The 25,518-nt window shown below is 36.5% G+C and overlaps 2 protein-coding genes and 1 pseudogene across 2 annotated transcripts in view; 1 reads left to right on the plus strand and 2 right to left on the minus strand.

Moving 5' to 3' along the window:
• LOC139975538 (6-phosphogluconate dehydrogenase, decarboxylating-like) overlaps positions 1–12,210 on the minus strand; it is a 31,634-nt gene extending 19,424 nt beyond the window's left edge. Inside the window, exons 1-3 of the mRNA XM_071983540.1 lie at positions 12,083–12,210; positions 3,297–3,330; positions 50–91 (exon numbers count right to left, since the gene is read on the minus strand). Coding sequence (XP_071839641.1) covers positions 50–91; positions 3,297–3,330; positions 12,083–12,090 — 84 coding nt within the window. The 5' untranslated portion in view covers positions 12,091–12,210. The remainder of the gene's footprint in view (positions 1–49; positions 92–3,296; positions 3,331–12,082) is intronic.
• A 321-nt stretch (positions 12,211–12,531) lies between these two features.
• LOC139976558 (U2 spliceosomal RNA) lies at positions 12,532–12,608 on the plus strand (annotated as a pseudogene).
• Positions 12,609–16,532: 3,924 nt separating this feature from the next.
• On the minus strand, positions 16,533–25,388 carry LOC139976235 (forkhead box protein L2-like). The gene is made up of 2 exons (XM_071984815.1): positions 25,198–25,388; positions 16,533–19,342 (listed from the first exon to the last, which is right to left on the minus strand). Exon 2 carries the CDS (start codon positions 19,319–19,321, stop codon positions 18,206–18,208), a length of 1,116 nt encoding a protein of 371 aa, XP_071840916.1. The 5' UTR covers positions 19,322–19,342; positions 25,198–25,388; the 3' UTR covers positions 16,533–18,205.
• Between the last annotated feature and the right edge of the window lie 130 nt (positions 25,389–25,518).

A 25,518-nucleotide genomic window follows, 5' to 3' on the forward strand; every position in this document is an offset into this window, starting at 1 on the left:
ATATAAAAGGCATACATAATGTATTTGCATACTGTGATGTCATACTCACCACAAAGCCATGGTCATTCATATTCAAGATCAGGTTCTGGCCCTGGAAATGAATATAGATAATAGATTTATGATTCACATACAGGCTACAGTACAGTATTACTGTATATAAGAATTTCAGACTGTGTGATCATGATGTTTACCGCTCTTACGTATATCATCCGCACTGAGTTAGTCTATTACATGACAGTAATTATGTACAGTCCTGAGACAGCAAAGTGTTCAAGGGAAAGAAAAAGATCATTGCTTTCGTGGCCTGTTTGCCAGTAAATAAAAACGCACAAGTTTTGATTTTGCTGTCAGTACCCTTGGAGAATATAAACACACCACATTGAAGTCGGGCAACAATCCGATCCCCAGTTAAAAATTTGCATGATATCCTTAGATAACATATAAGCCATGTGCGACACTACTGTATATTTTCAGCAAATGTTTTGGGCTGCTCCTACAAGCCAGTTTTGATGTGTGATAGATACTGTAGTAGTTTGAGGGATATGCTACTAGGAACTTCCTGGGAATCAATAAGCACTTGTACACAGTGAAGGTTAAGCTCATACAGCGTTAACAGGACTGGTCTTATTTTATGAGCAACATTGTTCAATCTGTCCATTTTTTAGTTTCCAGAAAGGAAAACTATACAGTCACTCTTTACAGACCTTCCAAATATGGGGGGGGGGGGGGGGAGCACTGATTGCAAAGTTTGCAATGACTGTGACGGGGATCACAAATTACTATTACGGATACACTCGTTCAACACGGCAGCACACCGAAATGTTGTACACTCAAAGCCGAAGTGCATTAAGCAGGTCACACATACAGAGTCTATGCATACTAAGAACTTCAATACCTCGAGCCCTTGTTACCTTTTGGGAATCGTTTCATACTGTAGTTTTGATCTAATACATAAGTATGAATGGAAACAAGCAATATTCTGTCAACTAAGCAATATTCTGTTATTCCAAGGTCCTTTGTTTTTGTCAATAGGCGTGAGACCCACCCCTCGATTACAGTAATACTTGGTACTCAGTATTAAGCCTCCATAAAGTTGATCTACACAATATTAAAGTAAACAGACAGATGTTATAATTTAGTAGAAGTTCATTTCCCTTCAATTTTCCTTTGGAGTGTTGTTTTAGGAAAGCTCTGAGAACAGCTCCAATTAGACCTCACCATTTAGCCTATAATGGCTTCCTACACCCCAAACGGCACAGATTTTATTATAAAATTTACAAGATGAAAGCTCTTCTCCTTTAACATGGGTAGAGACTAGAGACACTAACTATACTGTTGTGCTTTGTTTTTAAGTTTACTATCTATGACCCCATATGACACGTCTATAGATATTCCTGTATACAGTAGGTCAATAGATCTGTGTCCTGTAAATATTTCCTTTTAGTCTGTAAAATGTTCTGCCTGAGAGAGTATCCATTCAGGCACCTGGCTGCCTCGAACAATAGCTTGCATAGGTCACCAACTCACCAACTACAGGTAACGCTCTAGGAACTTGTCAATATAAATGTACTTTAAGTATATGTACATAACAATACTGTATACCGTACGTACTAAGAATCAGGCACTGACTGATAACACTGTATGTGTCTACAGGTTGACTTGCAATTCCATCACACTATTTCTTCATACATACATACAGGGTAGGGCTATTGTAGTATTCCAAGACATCCAAACTTCACATACTTAGAAGAAGAATTGTAAGGTTTCTTTTTAATTGTACATAAGTACATTTTGAGGGCAAGGGAGTAGAGAAAACATTCATGTGAGCCTTATAACATTCTTGTCAAGTCTTTAAAAGTTTGAACTGGTCACTTGATTTTCACAGGCTCTATGGTGATATAAATATAGCTCTTGAACTGGAACTGCAACTTAATTACTCAAATATAACCAGTGTACCCTTAATTCCCATACCAAACACACACACACGTACATTAATTTATGTACATATGAATTGTTGAACTAAGTTTGATCTTGCCCTCCAAGTCAAAATGTGCATTGAACAAAAAGGGTGTTAAAAGAGGTTGGGAACAAATTTCATAGAGTGTACAGCTGTTGTGAATCTAATTCATGTCCTCAAATTTGGAACACCTCTCCTCCCACCCCTCCCCCTTTACCCTGATTTTCATATCTTATATGATGCCAGTTGCAGAAATGTAACAACCCACACCACCACTTCCCGACAAACAGTACCTAATAACATTCACAAACTGTGCTCTCACCTCACAAGTTTTATCTGTTTGTAAATACTGAACATTCATCATCTACAGTTTTTCAACTTTTACTACACTACTGTTGGCCGTGAGTCATGAACGAGAAGTAAACAATATCACTTTCTCTTCTAAGCTTGAAAAATAATATTTTAATAAACGAGACTCACCCCCCCCCCATTTTTAATTCAATGTAACACTCTTGTACAACAAAACCAACATGGAAAAAGGGTGAGAAGTAATTGATTTCTTGTGTGAGATGCACCCACAAACTGACACCAGTAAAACACATGTGATGAGATGATCAGGAGGCCACCTGGTTCAAATCAATCTACAAATGTTTTTGCCAAATTACAGTTTCCCTCTGATGAGTGAAGTTTAGGACACATTGTTGGTAAAATTAATCGATATTAGACCTCGACTGTTATTGAACTGTTTTATTCAGACAGAGTTTAAATTAATCGGAAAACTTTCTCCAGACACATTCCAAATCGAATCTTTTTTTATCAAATTAATGGATACTGAATACTACGGTATGAAAGCTTCAATGCCATTCAGTGATATACTGCATACAGTGTGTTTCCTATTAATACCCAATGTCAAAGATGCTGTATGTACTAGGATAGAACTATATTACCTTGAACACCCTTAAAGTTTAAACATGTCTGAGTTTTGGGTATTTACAAATGGCAATACTTACATATCTTCATGATACGTATGCAATCCAATCTACCTTACAGGTTTACCCTACACAACTTGGTAACAGTTTAGGCTCCATTGATCTGTATCTGAGTCAATGCAAGCTTTCTCTTCCATCTGAATTAACTACCTTTCTGAAGACCTACAGTATGTTAATTGTGTGTACAGTACTTCTCCCTCAGATGATGTACTATATCTGGGTAAATGGGTACCAGGTCACTGTAGACATGATAAATCCAGAGTGTAGTAGTTGAAAGGAGACAGGTAAGCCAGGCAGCCATCAACAACCCATTCATAAATCTCAAGGGATCACTGAGGTTGAATACTTACCATGACGGCCAGACCAATCAAAGCGATGTCAGCACTGTAAGAGAGAAAATATGGATGCAAAAATTGATAAGTAAAGTTGATGATGGTGTCCCCTGAGGGCTTGCAAGAGATAGATAGGGTAGAATATGGTGGAAGGGGAGTGGAAAATGGGTGAGAGAGGGTGAGGGGAGAGTGTAAAATACAGGGGAACAGTGGAAGAGGAAAGGTGGGAGTGGGGGAGAGGTACAGTAGGGCCAGGGACAAGAGAGATATGGGGGAGAGGATGGAAGGGGAAGAGAGATAGGGAAGACGGGCCGGAAGAATTGGAGAGGAGAGTGGGAAAGTGTAATACTGTAGTTGAATGAACATGTAAATTTAAGCAAGGAAAAAAAAGGTGTTAAATGATCAAATGGCTGTGAACACACTATAAATCAACAGCACAAGAGGATACTTCAACATTATGTTTACATTTATGGAGAGTTTTGTTGAGCATAAATGTATTAACCCCCCCTCCCAACCCAACCCCCCCCACCACAGGTTGTATTTACAATTTACGAGCTCTATCATATATACACATAGAAATTTGGTCAATTCATAGAGCTCTCCCTGCTGCTGAACAAAATATAAACCAGACAAAACATTCCATGAACATGGATGCCAATATTTCTTTCCCCCTCATACATTGCATAAACTCTCTGATCTGTGTAAACTTAGAAGTACTGTAACTGCATATGGACAGATCACAGTACAACTTTAGAGCTATTTAGCAGGTATGTAGACAGTGTTGAATAAACTGACAACACAGTTACAATCCATATTACAGTATGGTGGTACTGTATGGTAGAGTATGGTCAAAGACAAACAGGCAAATATTGATAGCCTGTGAAAACATTAACTGTAAGTCTGTAACTAAAGCTCAAAGTGAAAGTGAATTACATAACAGTATGTACAGTATGGCATATCCATACACAGTACATGGCCATATCCATACACAGTACATACAGTATGGCAAACATATCTATACACACTACACAGTACATGGTTTATATCCATACACAGATCATGGCATGTATCCATACACAGTTCATGGCCATATCCATACACAGTAGTACATACTGTACAGTATGGCATACATATCCATACACACTACACAGTACATGGTTTATATCCATACACAGTACATATCCATACACAGTACATGGTATATCACTATCAGATCATGCATATATCCATACACTGTACATGGCATATATCCATACACAGATCATGGCATGTATCCATCCACAGTACTGTACATGGCATATCCATACACAGCACATGGCATATTCATACACAGTGCATGGATGTATCCATACACAGTGGCAAGTGTATATCCATACACAATAAATTGAGTATCCATGTAACTTAAACACTGATCATGAGTATGTCATAGATCTGTATAAATAACACAACACAAATTTCAGTCACATTATCGGATGTATAAAGAAACATGTTTTTAAGTATTTTTTAAAGCTAGATACAAACCCAACTGTCATCAACTTAAATATATGAGAGAGATCTAGACAGGTCTGTTCAAGAACAATTAACTACCACAAACGAGCTCCGAGAAAAATCCTCTTCCATTTAGGGATAGATCGTAGTGTCAATGATATGTGTGTGGGAGCTGCCAGTTTGTAAATTATCTGTGATGTCACAATGCCACTAAGATGTATAAAACCTCAATTACTTTCTCTTAAGTCTTTCTTCTCATACTTTCAAGGAGCAATGTTTATGTCAGTTTTGGTCCTGAAACCAATGCCATCATTACTAAGCTATTTAACCAGCTCCAATATTTTAGATTCAACATTTGCAAAAAAAAAATTAAAATAAGGATATAAGTACTTACTAATTAAAGACATGAAGCAAATGAACTTTGAAATTTGCACTCTTCCGACAATTTGTAAATTTCATCGTGATTACAGACTTTTTGACAATCTAACCGATCCCTAAATTGTAATACAGGCAATGCAAGCTCTTGATTTGAAGGTTTCATTGTCATTTTAGTTTGGCCTACTGTAATCCTGCCAAAGTCCATACAATGGGAGAGAGTACAAAAAGAGAAAAGATTGCCTTGGAAGTATACAAACATGTTTTAAGCTGGATGCAACAAAATTGTAAAAAAAAAAAAAAGTAGCTTCATCGTAAGCTCCAAAGAGCGCAGACCAATTGTCAGACATTTCCACTTCGAGCCAGGTTGTGTGATAATTCTGAGAGTTAATAATCCATTTGTACTCAGGGGTATACAGTAAATGGCTACCACATGATTTTATAACAGCCCAGCTCTGCAAAACTAAGATACACACTGCGTCAAATTTAAAGCCCCGCAGCTTGAACAGTATTTACAGTACATTCCCTACGCATCCCGAATACACTTCTGGGGAGAATTTTATCCGGTATCACGTCGCAGAAATGCTATGCGAAATGGACGAGTTGCTAATTATTTCGAGTTGAAAGATGTATAAATAGCAAGTTTTGTACATCTAGGAACCATAGTTTACATGAGACAAAATGCAGAACCTTCAAAACTGCTACACAAAATCTGACCCCTAAATTGAGATAGTTGAGTAAGTCTGTACTTACAGTAGGTTAGCTCTGGCTGTGACCAATACTCAGTCTTTTGTGCAAAGATAATTGGTAGGGTACAGTAAATGCTCCTATGCTGGGGTACTCAACACAGACTTGGGAGGGAGGTGTATGAGCCAGATCAGTTTCACAACACATGTGGTGTTGGAAATAACCACATGTGGCAATGCCATGTAAATCAGTAAACATCAGTTCAGTAGGCTGCCAGGGTGGGAGGAGGGGGGAGGAATCAGTTCAGTAGGCTGGGGATGGGAGGAGGGGGAGGATGTCTGAGGAGTTGTTTTCATAAAGTATATTATGCTACAGATATATAATTTGCATACATACTTCACAAAAATATGGAGAAAAATAGAAACTGCTAAGTTCATATGGGGGATGTAAAAAAAATATGGAGTTTTATTGGAGGAATTACAGTTCAGTACAGTAGGTATAACTGAACACATATTATTCAAACAGACTTACTAAAACTTAAGTAATCTTTACTTAAGAACATTTCACACCCATCATAGTACAACAGCACTGGAGTATTCAAATATATCATATCCTGTACCATATCTGATGAAACCTGGTTTCAAAACACTTCTTTCTTATTTCCTTTTAGCCAGGGTGCCCTTTAAAAACACCCCAAATACGTAACAGGGCACTGCCATGGAAATCTCTATTTACGAAAAACATAATACCGAGAAAGCTAACAGTTTGCAATTTCCTTTCAAAAGGTGGCAGTTCAGGAACCAGGAAGCTAAATCTGGTATTGTATGAAGTACAGTAGTGCTCTGGTAAACAGCTTCAGTATTAAACTGTGTAACTGTCTCAATGTAAAGTTTACAGTACAAGACACGTCTATATTTAGACCACACACACACTTACAGTACATGACTGCACCCAGTGTATTCAAATGTACCAGACTGCACAATATTACCAGGAAATATTTCAAATGTGTTCAAATTTTGTGCAGCATTTTTGAAGGCTCTCAGTTTTGTAAAAGTTTATAAAATACTATGGTTAATGTGTGCAAAGAGTGCAATTCATACGATCTTCACACTTGTATAGCAATTTGCCCTTCTTGCGTAGAATTGTGCGATGCGCTATCGGATAAATGATTTCCCGAAAAAAGTCAGAAGCTTACAACCAATCTTACACAGCACACATATTATAGAGAAAGTTAACTATTATATCTCCCATGTACTGTAGATTTAAAATATAACAGGATATCTGTCAAAGTATCTGTTCTTTTGTGGTTAAAGAAGAGAAGACCTTTTATAAGTACTGTAGACGTGACAATATGAATTAGTGTTCAGATAAACATTTTCCTCACTTTTTCCAGACTAGAAGTTCTTCAATGTTCATTCATGGCTTTCAAGACCAACCATTAAGGGTTTTCATTTACCCCATGCACTTGTCCAAGTTTTTTCCAGACCATGTGGGAACCATGGCTACTGTAGCTTTGTGACTTAGTGTGCATGTGTGTGCCAGTAGGTCTGGTACATAACTAAGTCGTGGCTGGGCTTCAAGGTAAAATTTTACCAGATCACTCCAGTCACAGTAGACTGAGTGTGTTAAGGTTGTGAGGACACAGGTTACAGGCAAATTAACTTGACTTTATCCTAGTCTGTATGAGTAGGAAGCAAACATATACTGTACCAAGCACATACAGTGCTAGGTAAATTGGTACATATCTGGTATGCTAGTTAAGTCTAATTGACTGCACTAAAAGGTAATTGTCAGATCACTCAGGCCACAGTAGACTGGGTGTGTCAAGGTTGTGAGGAGACAGGTAAGCAAAGTAACTTGACTTCATCATTGGTATTAGTAAGAAGCATATATACTGTACCATGCACACGCAGCATGTTACAGTATTTGGTACATCTGCAGAGCAATAACAGAGCCTGCAATTTAATACTAAAACTTGCCAGCCCTGTCTGAATGAGCATGAAACCTGGACTTGCATGTCTTATGGTGTACACATATATGCAGTGCTAAGAAAAGTTGTAAGACTACTCTCTAGGCATGGTAGAGCGATAGTGCTAAGGTTGTCAAATACAGGTATAGTGATGAAGTAACTTGAATATTAAACTTTAACAACAAAAGTACATAACTTGACAAGATTACAGATATAAGACAATGCATTTTAAAAGAATGGTGGCTGGTAATTTCAAGGAAACCTGAATAAGTACTACCAAATTGTGAAAGTTGTTGCAATGCAACAAATATCCCATGGCCCGCATGACATTTTAATATGTGCTGCGTGAACTCTTCTAATATTTCAGCAACCTAAAAAAATTCTTCTTCTCCTTTGGCCTCAGCTAGGTTTAAAAACAAAAATCCTTCATTATCATTCTGACTGTAAGCTACAGTACATCCAAAGCCGAAAGTTTAAATGTATACCCGATATACATCCATGGACTTTTGATATATTTTCAAACCTTTAAACATTTTATTCTGGTTGAATTGAAGCAGAAAAATGACAAATTTTCTAATAAGGCAAAATCCATTCATACCTTAAGTCGAATTCAACCAACATAACCTTTAAATTAACTTACAGTGATCTACCAAACAAATTAGAAGCGAGTTGGTTGCACTATTCATAAGTATTAATTCTGGCAATCTTGCAGTTTTACCGCTTAGATCGGCACCAAGAAAGGCACCGCAGCCTACCATGTACAATACTGCATTTAAACAAAATTCTTGTACAAAGGAACAAGGGTGACCCTTTTGTCTTAAAGCAGCATTTTGCGTCCTTTTCTATTATATTTCTCAACCTCACTGAATCCACTATGCCATAACGACATACATAACTAGCTTATCTATTTAAATCTTACTTCAAATGGTGGCATAAAAGTCGAAAAATTTGCAACTTTCAACTTTGTTTTTCTCCAAGATATTTTCCGTTGGGATCCCAATTAACCTCGCCCATAATATGAATATTTAAACCCTACGAACGTCATTGACCAATACGTAATCCAACACCAAGCCTGATTTGTGTACAGTCTATAGGCCTATGGCAGTTGTACCAGGGAGTTCCATAACAACTCCCTGGTTGTGACAACGCAAAGTCTTGAAGATCTATTTTTAGCAACGGCTCATAACTACTGTAAACCTGCATCTCTGATTGGTTGAATTCAAACTAGTGGGTTTGGGGTACTGTATGCGATTAATTTTAAATGTGGAATTTTGTCGTGGATGCTTTTCTCATTCTCTGCAAATATCCTTAATTACTCGCCAATTAACCATGTTGGCAAGGAAAAACTTGGCTGATATCTTAGTTTGCTGTTTTGTATTTGATATATGTAAAAAACTTGATGGACATGTCAAAAAAATAGAAAACGGCGCCCAAACGCAAAATGCTGCTTTAAGTTCTATATTAGCGATCACTCAGGTGTATACAGACTGTGAATGTAAATGTCATGAATGCAAGAACAAGCTATCTTGTTTTTCTGTTCAACTTTTTAACTAAGGAATTTTTAAAGGCCATATCAGCAAGTAATTTTTTGGTGTAAGCTTGTTAATGGTATCAGGGCTAGATATAGATTTCATAATTTGTTTAACTAATTTATACCAATGGTGAGGTCTGTCGCAGGTAAAAGAAAAATTGCGATCTGTATCAACTGACGGTGGCTTTGCAGGCATCAATCAAAACGTTGGGGAATATAAGTAGTGCAACTTTCAGAGGAGAAGCGATGCCAGCCCTTATTAATTATCATTCATAACTGATTGACCAGGATGATTCAGTGATATATTTACTTGTGTTTAAGAGACCAAAGAGTACACAGACTAATGACTATCATCCTGAAAACATGAAATCACCAGCCCCAAATACTGGTCAGGTAAAGACTTCAGTACTATACCAGGGGTTGTCAAGGAATAATTAATCCCATCTTACATGTACTGCACCAAAATGATATGTCTAGGTAAATCATATGGCTTAATCAACTATGTCAAAATGTACATAGCACAGGCTTAATTTCTTACAAGATATTTTTCTTACAAAATATTTTTTAACTAAAAATAATGGGAGCCATGGAAGTTGCTAACAATTGAACTGCAAATCTCCCCAAACTTGCTTAACTTCTAAGGCAAATTTTCTTTATAAATTTGTTCGTACCCATCAAGCTCTCACGTTTGATGTTGCTTATATTTCATCTCTATAGTTAATCCCTTTAAAAAGATACTCAACTCTGTCCATAAAATGATGTGTGTTATTTAATTATTTCCCAGTGGCATGATGCCCCTCTGATTGAGTATAGAGAGTGCATGCAACATAATGCAATTTGGTCTTTAAAGGCATTGAAGACTCTGCGCTCTGAGAAAGTTAACTTTCCGTTGCTTGCAAATGACGTTTTCTTCTTGTCGCTACAAAATGCAGATAGTAATGAAACGTGATACCTTGTTAACTTTCATCTACACCTGAGAGGTCCACGCTGCTATGAACACTGTGTTGTGGGTATTGACCGTAGCTGTATGTATCGACTGTACACTATTGTCTAATTACCGAGGGTAGCAAGCTGTGTGTGTATTTTCTGGGATTGATGGAGGTGTCTAACACTTCTGTTACACCTCATTTGAAACTAGGTCAGATTACCGGCATGAGACGTTTCTTTGTGCGCAAGTCTTCACACCCTTTAAAGGTATATGTACTGAAGTCTTGTATTGTATGCACATGCATATTGAAAGTACTCCATACTGGTTTTATAACCGGAATTCATACAGGGCCATACCGGTCGAAAAGTTGTGATGTCGTGACACTAGTATACCCAAACTAAATAAACCAACTTAGTTCCTGTGACGAGTAAAATTTAACATTTTAGTTTTTAACTCTGCAACATCTAACTTTTGGATTCCATGGAAGCTTAAATTAAGGAATCAGCCCATATGAGAATTTCCTTCTTTCTTTTGTTTTCCTTTCCACCAATATAAATACAGTACTAAAAACAAGAAATTGTCAAAGGTTAACTTTCACTTTCCTATTTCCATGCCTGCAATATTAAAACAAGCTGCATTTTTTTTTTAAAGATTGGTACATTCAATCCTCAATACTTTGAACCTTCTCACTGATAAAATTAACTTGAAGATCAGGTTTAGCCCTGCCCAAACACAACTTTTCAAAATAAAATTGAGCAATTTTAAAAATTAATACAGTACAGGTATCTTTGCATAAGTTTGTATAGCAATTTGCATAGCATTTTGTTATGAGATGCCAGATTATTCCGTCTACACCTGTCCACATCCTTTTTGGGGCACTATACTTACTGCTTGTTTTTTTTTTTATTGTAAATGATAAAAAAGTGAGTTAAACTGATTAACTGTATCACTGAACATAAGTATACAGTATATAAAAAGCAAGTGGAACACAGTCTTACTCAGTATATTCTCTCTGACTCTAGTTAAACATCTGACATTATGGGTCTTAGGCAAGTTTACTAATCGAGCCGAACAACTTAATATACACTAAAAGGGCCTCGTTCCTGTTGAGATATTTCAGAGAGAGACCATATTTCTCTTTACTTCTTTTGGTCTATGACCAGCCATACATTATCTGTTGTTTGCATAATAATACAAATTATGCAAGTCATCCAGAGCAAACTAAAGCCAGGCATGGACTGATTCAGTGTTTAGGCTGCACTTGGTGGCACGGTGTACTCGAGACTCAAAAAATGTTTTCAGATTGTTGCCTCACACCACTGAGGTATTAATTCTCTTATTTTATAATGAAGCTGATTTTCAGAAGCAATCTTGAACAATGAACAGTATGTCACCACAGCTTACTGTAGCTGTTATTGTACTGTAACTTGTAAGAAGCCAGTAACCTGAGCAGTGAGAAACGGTGCCAATTATGCTCCTACAAAGTCTCGATTTATAAACCTTACTAGCCATACAGAATGTAGGCATATACTGTATAATCATGTCTTACGGAGGACCAAGTCAAGACGTGTGGTAATAATCCTGCAAAATCCTCAGTACTAATACAATTTTTTTTAGTTTTACTAGCGTTAGGCTACTGTAAGTGTAAGCCTATTGTACTTGCTATTAGTATTGGTATTATCCGTGCATGCAACATTGGCTAAGCTTATAATATGCGCTAGACACTACTACTAACACTACAGGAACCCGGAACACACGAAATTTGGCCAAACGCTCTAATTTATGAGTCGGACAAGAAAAATGAAAAAATGCCATGTTGTACTTACGTTGCCATTTTTCAGGTGAGAAATAAGTAGCGTGGCTAATGAGGGAAAGGTATCTTGCAGGCCGTTTGTGATCTGGCTTTACTCAGTACCTACCGTTCGTGTGGAACTTTGGACTTAACTGTACAATATATATTGAATGACAAGCAGCATGCATTCAGTCTGTGCAAGTGGGTGACGTCACGTGTTAAAGGTCTAATAGTGTGCCCAGGGTTGAATATAATACGAAATAAATAGGGCTGTTCCGAATTGCAATAATGTGATTGGTTCACAACTCAATAACTGTTCCACGGTTTATAACTGTACATAGTTGCATAGTCAAGGGTGATTAATGCCTTTCCTCCGTCTCTTAGTCATTTCTCACGGCTCCCTTTCACATACCGACCAGAAGAGGCTGGAAGGTGCCATGGCCCAATACACTATGTGGTCCACGTCTCGGCCTTTTGGCTAGAATCGCTTCTCGGCCTTTTGGCTAAGATCATGTGTAGTATCTGTTCCCTTTCGAGGGGAATGGTGATGCACACCCGACGATGATCACACAGTCACAGTCCCGATGCAAGGGGACTGGGGTTGAGAGCGGATCAGTCGTTCGGTAGTTTGGTTTTCGTGCCCACGTTCTTTCCTGGGCGACTTTTTCTTAAAAAAGTATCCACTATGTGGCCCATAGTGCAGCGATTTGGCCTCCCTGTATGCGTAGTATATACTCCCAAAATGTTATGGTTCATACCATGCTTGTTTTTACGAAACAAATAGGCAGGCTAATTCTAAGTTTGCAATGTTAGGCAAACTCATTTTAAATTCTTTTCCTTTTCTCCACTCCACTTTTCGCTCCCAGATTTGTGAAAAATCTTGAATTGCTCCGACTTTAACCCTACCGGAAAATATCAACAATATACATGGAGCAAAGGTAGTTTATCTTCGTGACGCGATAAAAGGATAATTTCTGTAGGTATTCTTTTAGGAAGGCCCTGCTTTCTCATCACCGGGTCTTGCGACCCACGGTCACCAACACGTTGTACATAAAGCTCGTCAAGTAAAGGATTTCCAGAACCAAGATAATATATCAAAGGCTATGAAACTATTACTTATGTAAACTTAAGGCAAATATTAAAATAATCATTATAAAAGTGTCGCCCTTTTGTGATTAAATTTAGTGATATAAGTAAGCAAAATAAACGAAACACTTGCTTCGATCCTGAAGAATCGTGAATCTGGTCCACATATGCAAAATGTTTTCTCTTACATCCTGGCCTGTTGCCTGGACCAAATGTTAGAGGCATTGGGAAGTGGCATACTAAACGTGGGGCGGTAAGCCCCGGGTACCAGTCAGGGCGGTGCCCTGCCACAAAATATATAATCCATTTATAGCTTTGCCAAAGATAGCACTATTGTGCATCTAAGCCGCCATACATAAACTAACATTTCTCAAAGGGGAGGGGACACCCATCCCCTTACACGCCTGCTCCAGGACGGCATCCCCTACACGCGGGGTAACAAGGACCAGCTATTGCTGCCAACTATTCTATGTACGCCATTGCTGTGGCAAAACAGAGTCGTAGATCTCATCATCGTAAACCAGAGCCATATAATTACATGTAAATATATTAATCATAGGGCTGTAGAGACCCTACATATTACTGTAGGGTCTCTATGCGGCTGTGGTGGAGACCCCTCTATTTAACTAGAACTAATGGCGAATGTCATACCACCGCGTACCCGCGACCTTCATCGGAAGTATACAGGTATATGTTATTAGAGTATATGCGAGCGTAAAATCCGTGCTCCCTTCCCACCGAATATAAATCAGAGAGTTTTATATTTACAAAACAAACATACCGCTGACTCTCACTTTTACCAGGATAACTGAGAAACTTCTCCCTTTGAACTCTATAAAAATTTATGACGAGGAAATGGCATAAACCAAAAATAATTAATCTCCGATAGGAATTTTTCCCGTCGACAAACCCGGCTAACCTTTATCTATTACTCACCATTGGTTCTGACTTGAACTCCAATGGAAAGAAACAAATTAAAAAAGGTCCGGTACCGGTAGCAATTTATGTCCCCGTCCAACCCTGGATGCACTGAAAGTTAATTAGAATATGAATGTAATAACATTAACAACTCTGTGACGATTTTTATATGCGAATTATCACAAGAATAAAGATACAGTGATGAAATATCGAAATAGTACTGTAGACTCAGAGTAATTTGACTTCTTATAGGTTTGACTTTCTGGATAGGAGAAGTTAAACTCGTAAAATTGTCTGTATGCAAACTAAACTAATCCGTCTATGTATCAATTTGAAAGCATGGATGTACAGCGTCTCTCTTGCTGGTTCATTTTCAGCAATATTGATAACAGTCCCCAATAATTAGTGAACTTCATACAACTTGTGTGTTTACAGCTTAGAGCAGAATATAAGTTTAGAGGGCGGACTGCCCAAAATAACTGTACCAGCATGGAGATCCCGCCGCTATTACCAAACAGGGCAAGTTGTGAGCGTCGTCTGCTCACTGTTCAGGTTCAACACACAGTAATGTTACTAACATTTGACCAAACTGTTGTTAGTTGTTCGCAGAAAAATACCCGAATCCTGCATTGCATTCGGTTGCACCAACCGGGGAAGGAAAGGAAGTGGTATTTCCCCTCATAAGTAAGGATCTTAGCATAATATCATATGTTAGAAGTCTCGTTCAAGTTTTAAAAAAATTGTAATTCAGTTTTCATTTCTGAAGATTGGAGTAAAAGGGATCCTTCATTGTGGCGAAGTAAATGAATGTTATATCCCCGGTGGCTGCACTTGGATGTTAAATCAATCTGTTAGTAGCATTGTCTCCTATACAACCCCCCAGGCGCGTAGCGAGGAATTTGCCAAGGGAGGGGCGAACCTGTAGGCAAATTATCAGATCCGTATAGATTTGACATTGGAAACTATCTAAGCGTAGCGCCACCACAATTTGGCGCGAAGCGTACCCCAAAATTTGGCCAAAAATGCCTCCCAGTTCGCTGGAAATGGCACTTCCCAGGCCTTGCAAGTTGCATCTTAGCATTTTCTATTTGAAATTACTAGCGATATCATCAAAACGTATAAAAAATATGCTCAAGGGGGGGGGGGGAGGGGCGGTCGCCTCCTTCGCCCCCCCCCCCTTGGCTACGCGCCTGCAACCCCCTTCCAAAATAACAACAAAAAACACCAGTTTCTATTTTTCCCTCTCATGTTTTGAAATGAAAAGATAAACGAACGCCACTGACTTGGCGACGTATATTAGTTGTTTCTAGTTATGCACTTTTCAGAGTGAGGAAGTGGGAGAGTGAGGGGGGAGGGCCCGGATAGGTATCTTTCGAAAATGCCATTTCAATAAATCTTTGCATGCATGTGGTAAGACGGGTTTATCACTTCTTCTCATTGATTTGTATTGACATTTCTAACCCAGGTGTGCATGCATTTCTCCCAGCATTGCAGATTGATTATTACAAAGTCGATTCATAAACCTGGAAATTCGATTTTAACTTCAAATAACGTTAGTTCTCTTTCCAATAAGGAGGACAGTGACGTCACGCAATTTGACACCACTGAAAACATCCAATGAACTTATAAAGTCAATGCAGTTGGACGGTGTTTCACAACGTCGGCGACTAATCTCTGACCTAAGAGAACATTTTCAAGAACAGGACCGAGCATATATGAGGATGATCATGGCCATCAACTAATAGCTTTACAGCTTTTATTGCACTCACAAACGTATTGCTAGTGATGACTGCTTGGAGGGATAGAAATCCTTTTTAACGATCCCAAATCTAGTGTTGGCAAATGTGATGCATATACACGTAAGTGATATAAAAATGTTGTTCAATATTTTGAATCTTTCTTCTCAAAATTTTCTAAAACACCTAGGAAGTGGAGCGTTTGCTTGTCAATTTCTCAAGAAAGGTTCCTTCTTGCTAATTTACTCAGGAGAACTCACTATAGTGGGAATTAAACAAGGGGAAAGGAGAGAGGAGAATGAAGATATCAATAGTTTCAGATACTTTTATAGTGTAATGAGAAAAAATGGTGGTAAGTTTTATTCAATGAACCAGTACCATACAGATTTAAACGAGGGCAGGGTTTGACATCTGAATATGGGGGGGGGGGTGGCAAATCTGAGGGTAAATGGAACACCACCATGAATTGGGAGCTGCCTACATGGCTCGAGGTATAGGTACAGGATACTGAGATGGGGTGCTCAACTAGCAGTTCGAAATGTATTTCTATACAACGTAAGATTCATAGTGTCTACCACTAGAATACCACTGTAATGCATTCTGCGAGTGATATGATACCGGAGCCAAAAGACACATATACCAAGTACTGAAACTAGGGACTTTATCAAATCACAAACACCAAATTAGTAAATATTAAATTCACATTCAAACAACAGATGAACGTAATCATTTCGTTTCTTTATTTATTTATTTTTTGTTCACTCTTTCTGTATATGTACAACAAAGTATACTTTCTTACACGGTATAACATATGGCAGTGACGATTAGTATACCATTCTTACAGCTACTCGAAAAGATTTATTTTTTCTTTTGCTAGTTTTCGCCTTTTTTTTTTGGTGTGTGTGTTCAGTTTGTCAGGCCATGGAGGTAAAACAGACCTCCATGGTCAGGCTAAGAATCCTTATCATAACCAAGTCATTGTTTCATGACGCAGTGAGCAGGATAATAAAATAATTTGGTCCATTAGTGAGCAGCTATACATGGGCGAAATATATGTTTTAAATATACCACAGTGCAAGAGCATGCATGAAGGATACAAACTTAGATATAAACGTTGAGTAAAATTATTAGTAAAGTGAAAAGATTAATGAAAATTTTTAATCTAATAGAATAACTTTAGGCATAAAACTTCACTTTGTTACGTTATCTTCATTAGTAAGAACTGCTAGCTGACCAAGATGCATTTATATGTTTGAAGACAAAACCCTTTGAACATTATGAGACTGATCAATCAAAGTGGCTGATCTTCTTAGTCTAACACATGCAAAGACCAATGTAGTGCCTGCTCAACAACTTTTGAGGTTTCATGCAATTTATAGTACTAATGTCTTTATAGGCACAAACAATAATTTTGATATCACGTAGATAGTTAAAACGCTCCAGGTGTGTCGATAAATTGCTGAGGTTGATCAATAGAAGTGGCCGGACTACTTAGCCTAACACACAGAGCAAGGTCTGTCCGTTCCTCAGAAAAAAACACAGAGATCTGTAGAAATACAGAAAACTTTAACTGGCTATAAATTTAGTTAAAATGTTTAACAATGCATTACGAATTTGTAGAAGACACCTCATGTTTGAAAATCATCCGTCGGTGCTATGTTGTTTGTATGACTTCGTAAACAAAAATTGTTTATGTTCAAACATTTAGAACTTACAAAACAATGGATGAACATTTATAGAAGAGTAAAAATATCGTTAATGGATATCGACAACTGTACAGCTTAGCATTTACAAAGGAAATAGCACACAAGACAGAGCTATAAGATTACACATGCTGAGATTTAATTACACACGTCCTACGTTTGACATGTGAATCATAAAGATAAGAAGACTATATGAACATATAACGCTGTACGTGATAATTCCCCTCAATAAGACACGTGACCTCCGTCAGACCACCCCTACGCCACCCAATATACAACCCTCCTTGTCCTTACTTGCTCTCCATCTTCCCATTCTATAACTCCTGAAGGGTTTTTTCCCCTTTCTGAAAAAAAACTGCACCGAGAATTTGGCTTTGACTTTCGTGAAAAGAAACCTTTGTGTATATGAGCTCTACGTCCCGAACACGTGCCACGTATCAGTCAATTGCTGACCTATGAATCACTTTGTGTGTACTTGAATGAGACTAGCGCCACTCTAACACACACCGAAACCGGCACCACTGCAACAGCTGCGCTCTCGATATAAGCGATTTTGTGATTAAGTACTGCATTCGTGTTACTTTCTTCTTTGACAAACATTAAACATCTTTGTTATACCGTGTAAGTCGTTCGGTTTAAGCCACGCCCGATCTCAGTAAGTTTGGCCTCTTTCGGTGGCTCTTAACATTAAAAAGAAATAACCATGTTATCTTTTTAATCCCAGGTGAGTGTATTTGGCGAAACTCCAGGCGGCATGACCTCTTGTTGGATTTGACCATACGGCGGTGCACATGGAGAGGGCATAGTCAGGGACTGTTGGTAGCACGGATTACCACTGTATTGTAAACGGGGCATGTGTGGGGTCGAGGCAGGGACGGGACCAGTCATCATTTGACAAGAAGGGTACAACTGAGGTTGTTGATGAGCTGGAATACCACTGACTCCGACGGGGGCCCAAGAGTTGTTGTAGGGGGACGGAGTGGCGTAGAAACTCTTAGCTCCAGAAAATGTATACTGATATGGTTGTTCGTGACCGAAGAATGCCTGATCTGTCAGTAGGTAGTGACGATGGGGTCGTCTTACTCGTCTGCGACGTCTGTAGTTGCCTTTATCAAACATATCGTCATATGCAGGATCCAGGGTCCAATAATTCCCTTTACGTTCTCCGCTTCCGTCCCTTGGGATTTTAATGAAGCATTCGTTAAGGCTTAGGTTATGCCGAATGGAATTTTGCCATCCTTTCTTGTTATTCTCGTAGTAGGGGAATTTATGAATGATGTATTGATAAATCTGGCTTAGCGTCATCCTACGATCTACGGAGTCCTTGATGGCCATCGATATTAATGCAACGTAACTATACGGTGGCTTTTTAGGCTCTTCTTTGGTAGTCTTATTATTATTGTTAGTATGATTTTTATCTTCCTCTGTCGCAGTATTTTCTTTGGACTCTTGTTGAGGAGGTGAACTTTCTTCTGGTTTGTCTGAATGAGGAGAAGTTAATGGGTGCGATACGGCGCCCTGCGCTTGTGATACAATCCCGCCTATTGGTGTTACGATGCCCTCCATATGAGATACTATGGCCGGTCTTGTAACCGAGTGCTGTGGGACGACGTTGTCCTCATGATACGTAGTAACTTTCTCGTAACTTGGAATAAGATAACGTGTTGTGAAATGATCTTTCGTTGGCGACATAGCCGTCGCTCTAGGTGATTGATGAGTTTGCGCAGTAGAGACAACAACTGTGTCAAGTTTAGTTCTCACCGTGGCATCTTTGTTCTCTGGAGTAGAGAAAGGCTGAAACAACTGAGCTGAAGGTTTGGTAGTATCCATCAGCCTTTCGTTCTTTAAAATCTGAGGTATAAAATGGTAAAAAACAAAAAACAAAATGAGTTCACCTTTTACAACGGAAACACGTCACGAGTCACATGTGACGTATGTAATAGCTGTGACGTCATTCATCGGATATTTGTTGCTGTTTTGTTTTGTTTGTTTGTTTTGTTTTTGGTGGAGAAAAAACTTAGGAACACCAGTGGCTAAGTAGTGACTTAGTGGATCATCGATAAATACTATGTAAGTGACATGGTTGATGATTTCGTTTCACCCGAATGACCCCCGAATGACACCTGCGTTTAGTCTGCACCTTGTTTAAGCCACAACTGACCACCTATACTTACTAAATGATCATAGAAACTTAAATGTGACATGTTTGTAAATCGCCATATTTTACACAAGGTATGGAATAAATTAAATTGATTTGGTATACCCGTGTGCTGTTACTTGTCAGGGTATAACGATAGCGACATATATGTGTTAGGATGAAGAGTGGACGTTATATTATGCGTTTATCATTATATATTATAAAAGAAGGCTGAAGTTATTGTGTGAAAATTAACTCATAACTGAGTACATTTGCTGAGACTTGACCGGTATACACTGGAGTTTTAGACATATTTATCCATCAATTATAAGCTTTTATTAATTTTTTTTGTAATAATAACTCTTTAACGTGGTTTTCAATTACTCTCCTATTAATTAATATAATATTACAAGAAAATCTACCATAACTTTAGTGAATTAAGAAGTATAACTTTGTCGAAAATTAAAACAGCCATATTTATAAGCGTTTGCACAATATTTGCACAAGACGACTAACGTCTCCAATCGGGGACGTTGGAGCCTGTGGAGAACGCCCACCGCCCCCCTCCCACTTCCCGCCGAATTTTGTCACAAAGGGCCCTCTTGAGAAATTAGACGTGCCCTTTTGGTAATAAAAAATAATAATAACGCCTTTCCGGATTTGTTATTAAAAGGTACCCTTTTAATTTCACAAACATACCCTTTTGGGAAATATTCAACAATTGTCAGAAAGCAAAGCCTTGTAGTTATCGAACTTAAGGAAATAACAAGTTATTAAAGTGCTCGAGTGCTCGTTTGTTGTAAATATTCAAAATACGATAGCTGTTTAGTGCGGAAGCCAGCGGGGATACATATTGCTTCAGTATAGAAGTAAATTTGTGGTTTGCGCCCTTAAAGTAACATATCCATTGTCCCAAGAAGTTCGTTCCCTTCCCACTCCCCACACCCCTCCCCACACTTCAGTCACACCGTATTCGCTGTCTCCAATCAGTTATAGACAAAATAATTCTTTTTTATTTTGGAGGTGTCAGGGACCGGCGGAATTAATATCTTTTTATGTGAAACAGGTTTTCATGAGGGGTTTTTCTGGTTAATGTATACTTTGCTTTCAGTTAAATAAGTAACATTTATGTTGTCACTAATGATTACAACATATTTTTCAATAACTAAGTAATATGTACTCTACAATCATTTAAATATAAGCAATTGTTTTTGTGAATTTTCCTCTCTGATAATAAGAACCGAGAAATATAGAAATTTTAGATAAAAGATCAAAATGAAAAAAAAAGAAAAAAAAAAACTGTTTAACGGGTTAAACAGTGGTTCATGAATACGATTTTTTTCGTTTGCAAGTCCTATTTAAATATTTCTTATCGAGTTAGTGAAGTAAGATGTCATAAGGAAACATGTAAACATAAATAAAATACAATATTCTGTTATTCGTACAAAAATGAGGACTTCTTGGGGGTTTTCTTTCTGCCAAAATTTTAACCGAGGACAAAAGATGAGTGATAAAAGTCAGTTATAAGCAAGGTAAAAATGATTTAGGTTATTTATGATTATTTTTGTTCATTCAATGTTACCTTTATTCTAACATACATATCGTAATGCGAGGTTTCAGTGATTAAACAGTTTAATAACCCAGAAAGAATATAAAAATATCTAAGATAGAGTTTTTAAACTTTGATCTTTTCCCTTCATTTTGAAATAAAGGTACACGCAGTCTGCACTTGTCGCCGAGAGGTCCGGTTGAACCATTTGGCGCGTGTTCGACTTCTACCCTTATTTGATAACTTTTTTACCAAAACAAAAATGATGTGTTATAAATATCTGGACTAACCAAACCATACACGATAATGTAAAATCCAATTTATGATTTAAAGTCTACATAAAAGTGACATTATCTGAAGATTTTGAGTCTATGTTTGGTAACTATTGCTTAAGTGTTTTTTTTTCATTATATATTTTGCTTCATTCCATTTCAGTTCTCTTCTCTTCTAAGTTTTGGTTTGTGCGTTCATTAAGGGGGTTGGTGGATGGGGGGGGGGGGGGTTGCTTGTCAAAAATATGCTTGATTTGTCGGTCCTCTTCCATATTGTAGTTTTTTTGGAGTGGATATTTTAAATATCGGTCGCTACATTTTTTTGTATCGGTTATCGATAATTTTGCTTTTCCTTCTATTTTGTGAATTTGCTATTATATATTTAGAAATAATATTTTAGTGTTTTCAATTCATTTTTCAGTTCAGTTCAGTGGTTGTAACTTGTATTATTGGTGGAACAATTAAGGAAATAAGAACATAAAGGCAGTGTTTATATCGAATTTGAATCTGGGTATAGACGCCGCGATCGGAAAAGGAAATATCTTTTAAATCACACATTTTTTTCATTCGCTTGTTCATTTTGTTTATCATGTTTATTATAAAGTTTTAGCTTTTTAAAAAACTCTTTTTGCTTTTAAAGCGTCTTAACTAACAAAAGGTAATTAAATGTTTTGTGTTATTCTTTTGAATAGACCTAAAACATAATTATACTACCTTTCAAGCTGTTTTGCATGTGCCATTTAATATTTTCAGCTAAATATAAACATAAGAATGTGAGTTGTGTGTACCTAAGTAGCAACTTGTATATCGACTATTGAGACTGTAAACTCAACAAGATTTTATTAGTCTATATAACTTTCATTCTGTTTGGCAATTTCCACCGAGGCACCTCACCAGGATGGCTGCATACTGTGGCGTCCTTGTTCACTACTTACATCACATCATAAATATAAAGGAAATATGTCCTACCTTTAACATATCAATTAATTGTGTATTCAAGAATAATAATAATAATAATAATAATAACAATAATAATAATAACAATAACAATAATAATAATAACAATAATCCTCATAATAATAATAATAATAAATGATCGTTTCAAGTCATATATTTATTCATTCGATATGTCTTTATTTTCGCGTTGTTTTTAGTATTTTTTAATACCCGTTTTTTATTATTTTTATTAAGCGTCTAAAACCTTAGACTACTCAAAGAGTTCGTGCGCTTTTGTAAGTATAGGCTATAACACAATGGTATATTAGCTTAAAATTTTAAAAATAAACATGTTTTTTGTTTTCTCAATTTCTGGTAAATATAAATTGGATAACATTGGTATATGTTATCAAATCAACACCTACTTCTAACGACTATTGTTTTTTTCTGGTGGAACAATATTTTTCTCTTTATTTTGTTGTTCAAATGTAATTACTATTGCTTTTTGATTAATTTGTTCCCAAACCAACAGAGCAAATATTATAAATCAAACCATTAATGATATATTTATGAAGAAATTTACATTTGCTTCTGTCACTATTTACGCCAGATCGACGTTCACTTCACGTTCAACGAAACGCGAAAAGCTGTTTGAAACTATTTACATGTTAAATAGATTTGATAAATCCTTTCTTTAAACATAATTTTATAATTTTATAAATTAATTTTTTTAATTTTTCACAAGGGTATATGTTATCAAATCAGCACCTACTTCTAACGACTATTGTATTTTCTTGTTGAGCAATATTTTTCTCTTTATTTTGTAGTTCAAATGTAATTACTATTGTTTTTTTTTTATTAATTTGTTCCCAAACCTGCAGAGCAAATATTTTAAATCAAACCATTAATGATATATTTATGAAGATATTTACATTTGCTTCTGTCAATATTTACGCCGGATCGTCGTTCACTTCATGTGTGTTTTAACAATCTTAAACTGTTTCTATAAACGGTGCCCAGATGTTTAGATTTTCTGTTACTGGGAATATCTGCATGAATCACCAGAAATTACCACATTATTGGTGGAATTTGGAAACAGTTTTTGTCAATGGAAATTATTCTTGAAATTAATTAAGTTAAGTCAGCATTAATTGAATTACCTGTTTATAGTTTTAATGCTTTTTAGCCGAAGTCGGTTCTAAGAAAAAAAGAAACTTTAATGTAATTTCTTGAAGAGTTAATTTTACTATTAAAAGTGTCCGAGCGACAAAATGTTCATCATTAAATCGTGTTTTTTTAATTACCTACTCTTGAACCTTCATTTGGTTGAACTCCATAGGAGAGTGTATTATTTTGATTAATGCAGTATTATCGTCAGTAATATGCAGCCCTGTTTTTTTTTTTTTTGGTGGGGTGATACCAACGAAACGCGAAAAGCTGTTCTGAAACTATTTACATGTTAAATAGATTTAATAAATCCTTTCTTTAAACATAATTTTATATATATATTTTTTAATTTTTACAAAGCAATATTCCAAATTTACCCATATTTATTATTCGAGAGTTTAACACTGGATATAATTTTCCTTTGTTCAACGAGTAATAACAATGTTTACATTTTATATACGTAATATGTTTGCTTAGAAATGACAACATTGTTTTTGTTAGACAATATTTTATTTACACATTGTTTGTAATGTGTAGTGACAAATGCTCACGTATAAAATACTTTTTTCCCCTTTTTTTAAGTCAATACTTTTTGTTTAATATAATGTAAAATATGTGAAATTTTGCTTGCATATGTATGTGACGTCTCAAAGATATATGTTTTTTTTTTAAATCAATGAACAAACAATAAACTTAATGCTTATGTAGAAATATATGTACACATTTAAAATACACGTTATATTTCATAAATCAATATTTTGCTCCATATTATAACAATCAATATCGTAGATATTTTTTATTAAATCACATTCCCCCCGCCCTTCTTCTCTGTTTTCCATCTATTTTGTTGTAAAAATATAACAAAAATTGAAACAAATCAAGTCAAAAGGAACCAATTGAACCAATTAAAGAAAACGCCGAAAATTGTTTTGAAGGCATTTAACGTTTCAATCAATGCGTTCAACGATAATTGGACCGGTAGAAGGTAATTGTGGGTGAAAGGAAAAAAACTGAAAGCCTACGTTAGCCTACATTAGAAAATAACAACAACGACAAACAAAGAAAACTATTCTCTTAAATATAGGTTTGAATACAACAATATAAATTTATCATGTTTTTAATAATTCTTCCAGTTGAAATATTGCATTGTAAATTATGTAAAATTAAAACCAGGAGACGAAAAAACAACCTAAATGTTCCGTTAATCCCGTGAAAACTCGTAATAAACCTGCAATTTCATTACAGGATAAAACATGAAAGTGTGTTTTTTTTTAGCATTTTAGGAATATAAAGAGAGTAATCGGCGAGTCCTTTTTTAAATTTTCGTTAATAAAGGCACGTCAAAATGACTCTGTCGCTTTCAAAAAAAAAAACATTACAGCCTGCAGTCATAAAAAACGAACAACATAACCATCTCATTTAATAATTTAGAATTACTATAACTGAACTATGGTATATTGGTAGCAGTAACTAGCGATTCATTTCCAAATTTTCTTCGGTGAAAATATGGCCATATAACTCTATTATAAATTGTAGTCTGCCATAGTATTAAAACAACTGAACATAATAACACTATTTTTTTATCATGACATTGTATATGTCACCATAAAAAGTGACCACGTTTCAATAAATTGTTATAACTCACCTATATGATACTAAAAGGAGTGGTAAAAGAAGACCTCAGTCTGACGTCGGTGAGCTTTATGATGACAATAATTGTAACTTTCAGACGATTCCCGATTTTGTTATCCGAAAAAAAAGGAGTTTAGTAAAATAAAACAAATTCGGATTTTCAATATCAGTCTGTCTTCATATATCACTCATCGAATCAAGTTTATATCAAACGTCTTATCTCTAAACGACTCTTTCGATCTGAAATGTGTTTGACATAGACTTGACCTTGTGGTTGCGTTCCTATTAGTCTTTATGCCAGCCGTTTCATTTTATTTCATTCAATATCGCAATA

This window comes from Apostichopus japonicus, chromosome 11 (assembly GCF_037975245.1).
Source record: "Apostichopus japonicus isolate 1M-3 chromosome 11, ASM3797524v1, whole genome shotgun sequence".
In the NCBI taxonomy this organism is placed as follows: Eukaryota; Metazoa; Echinodermata; class Holothuroidea; order Aspidochirotida; family Stichopodidae; genus Apostichopus; species Apostichopus japonicus.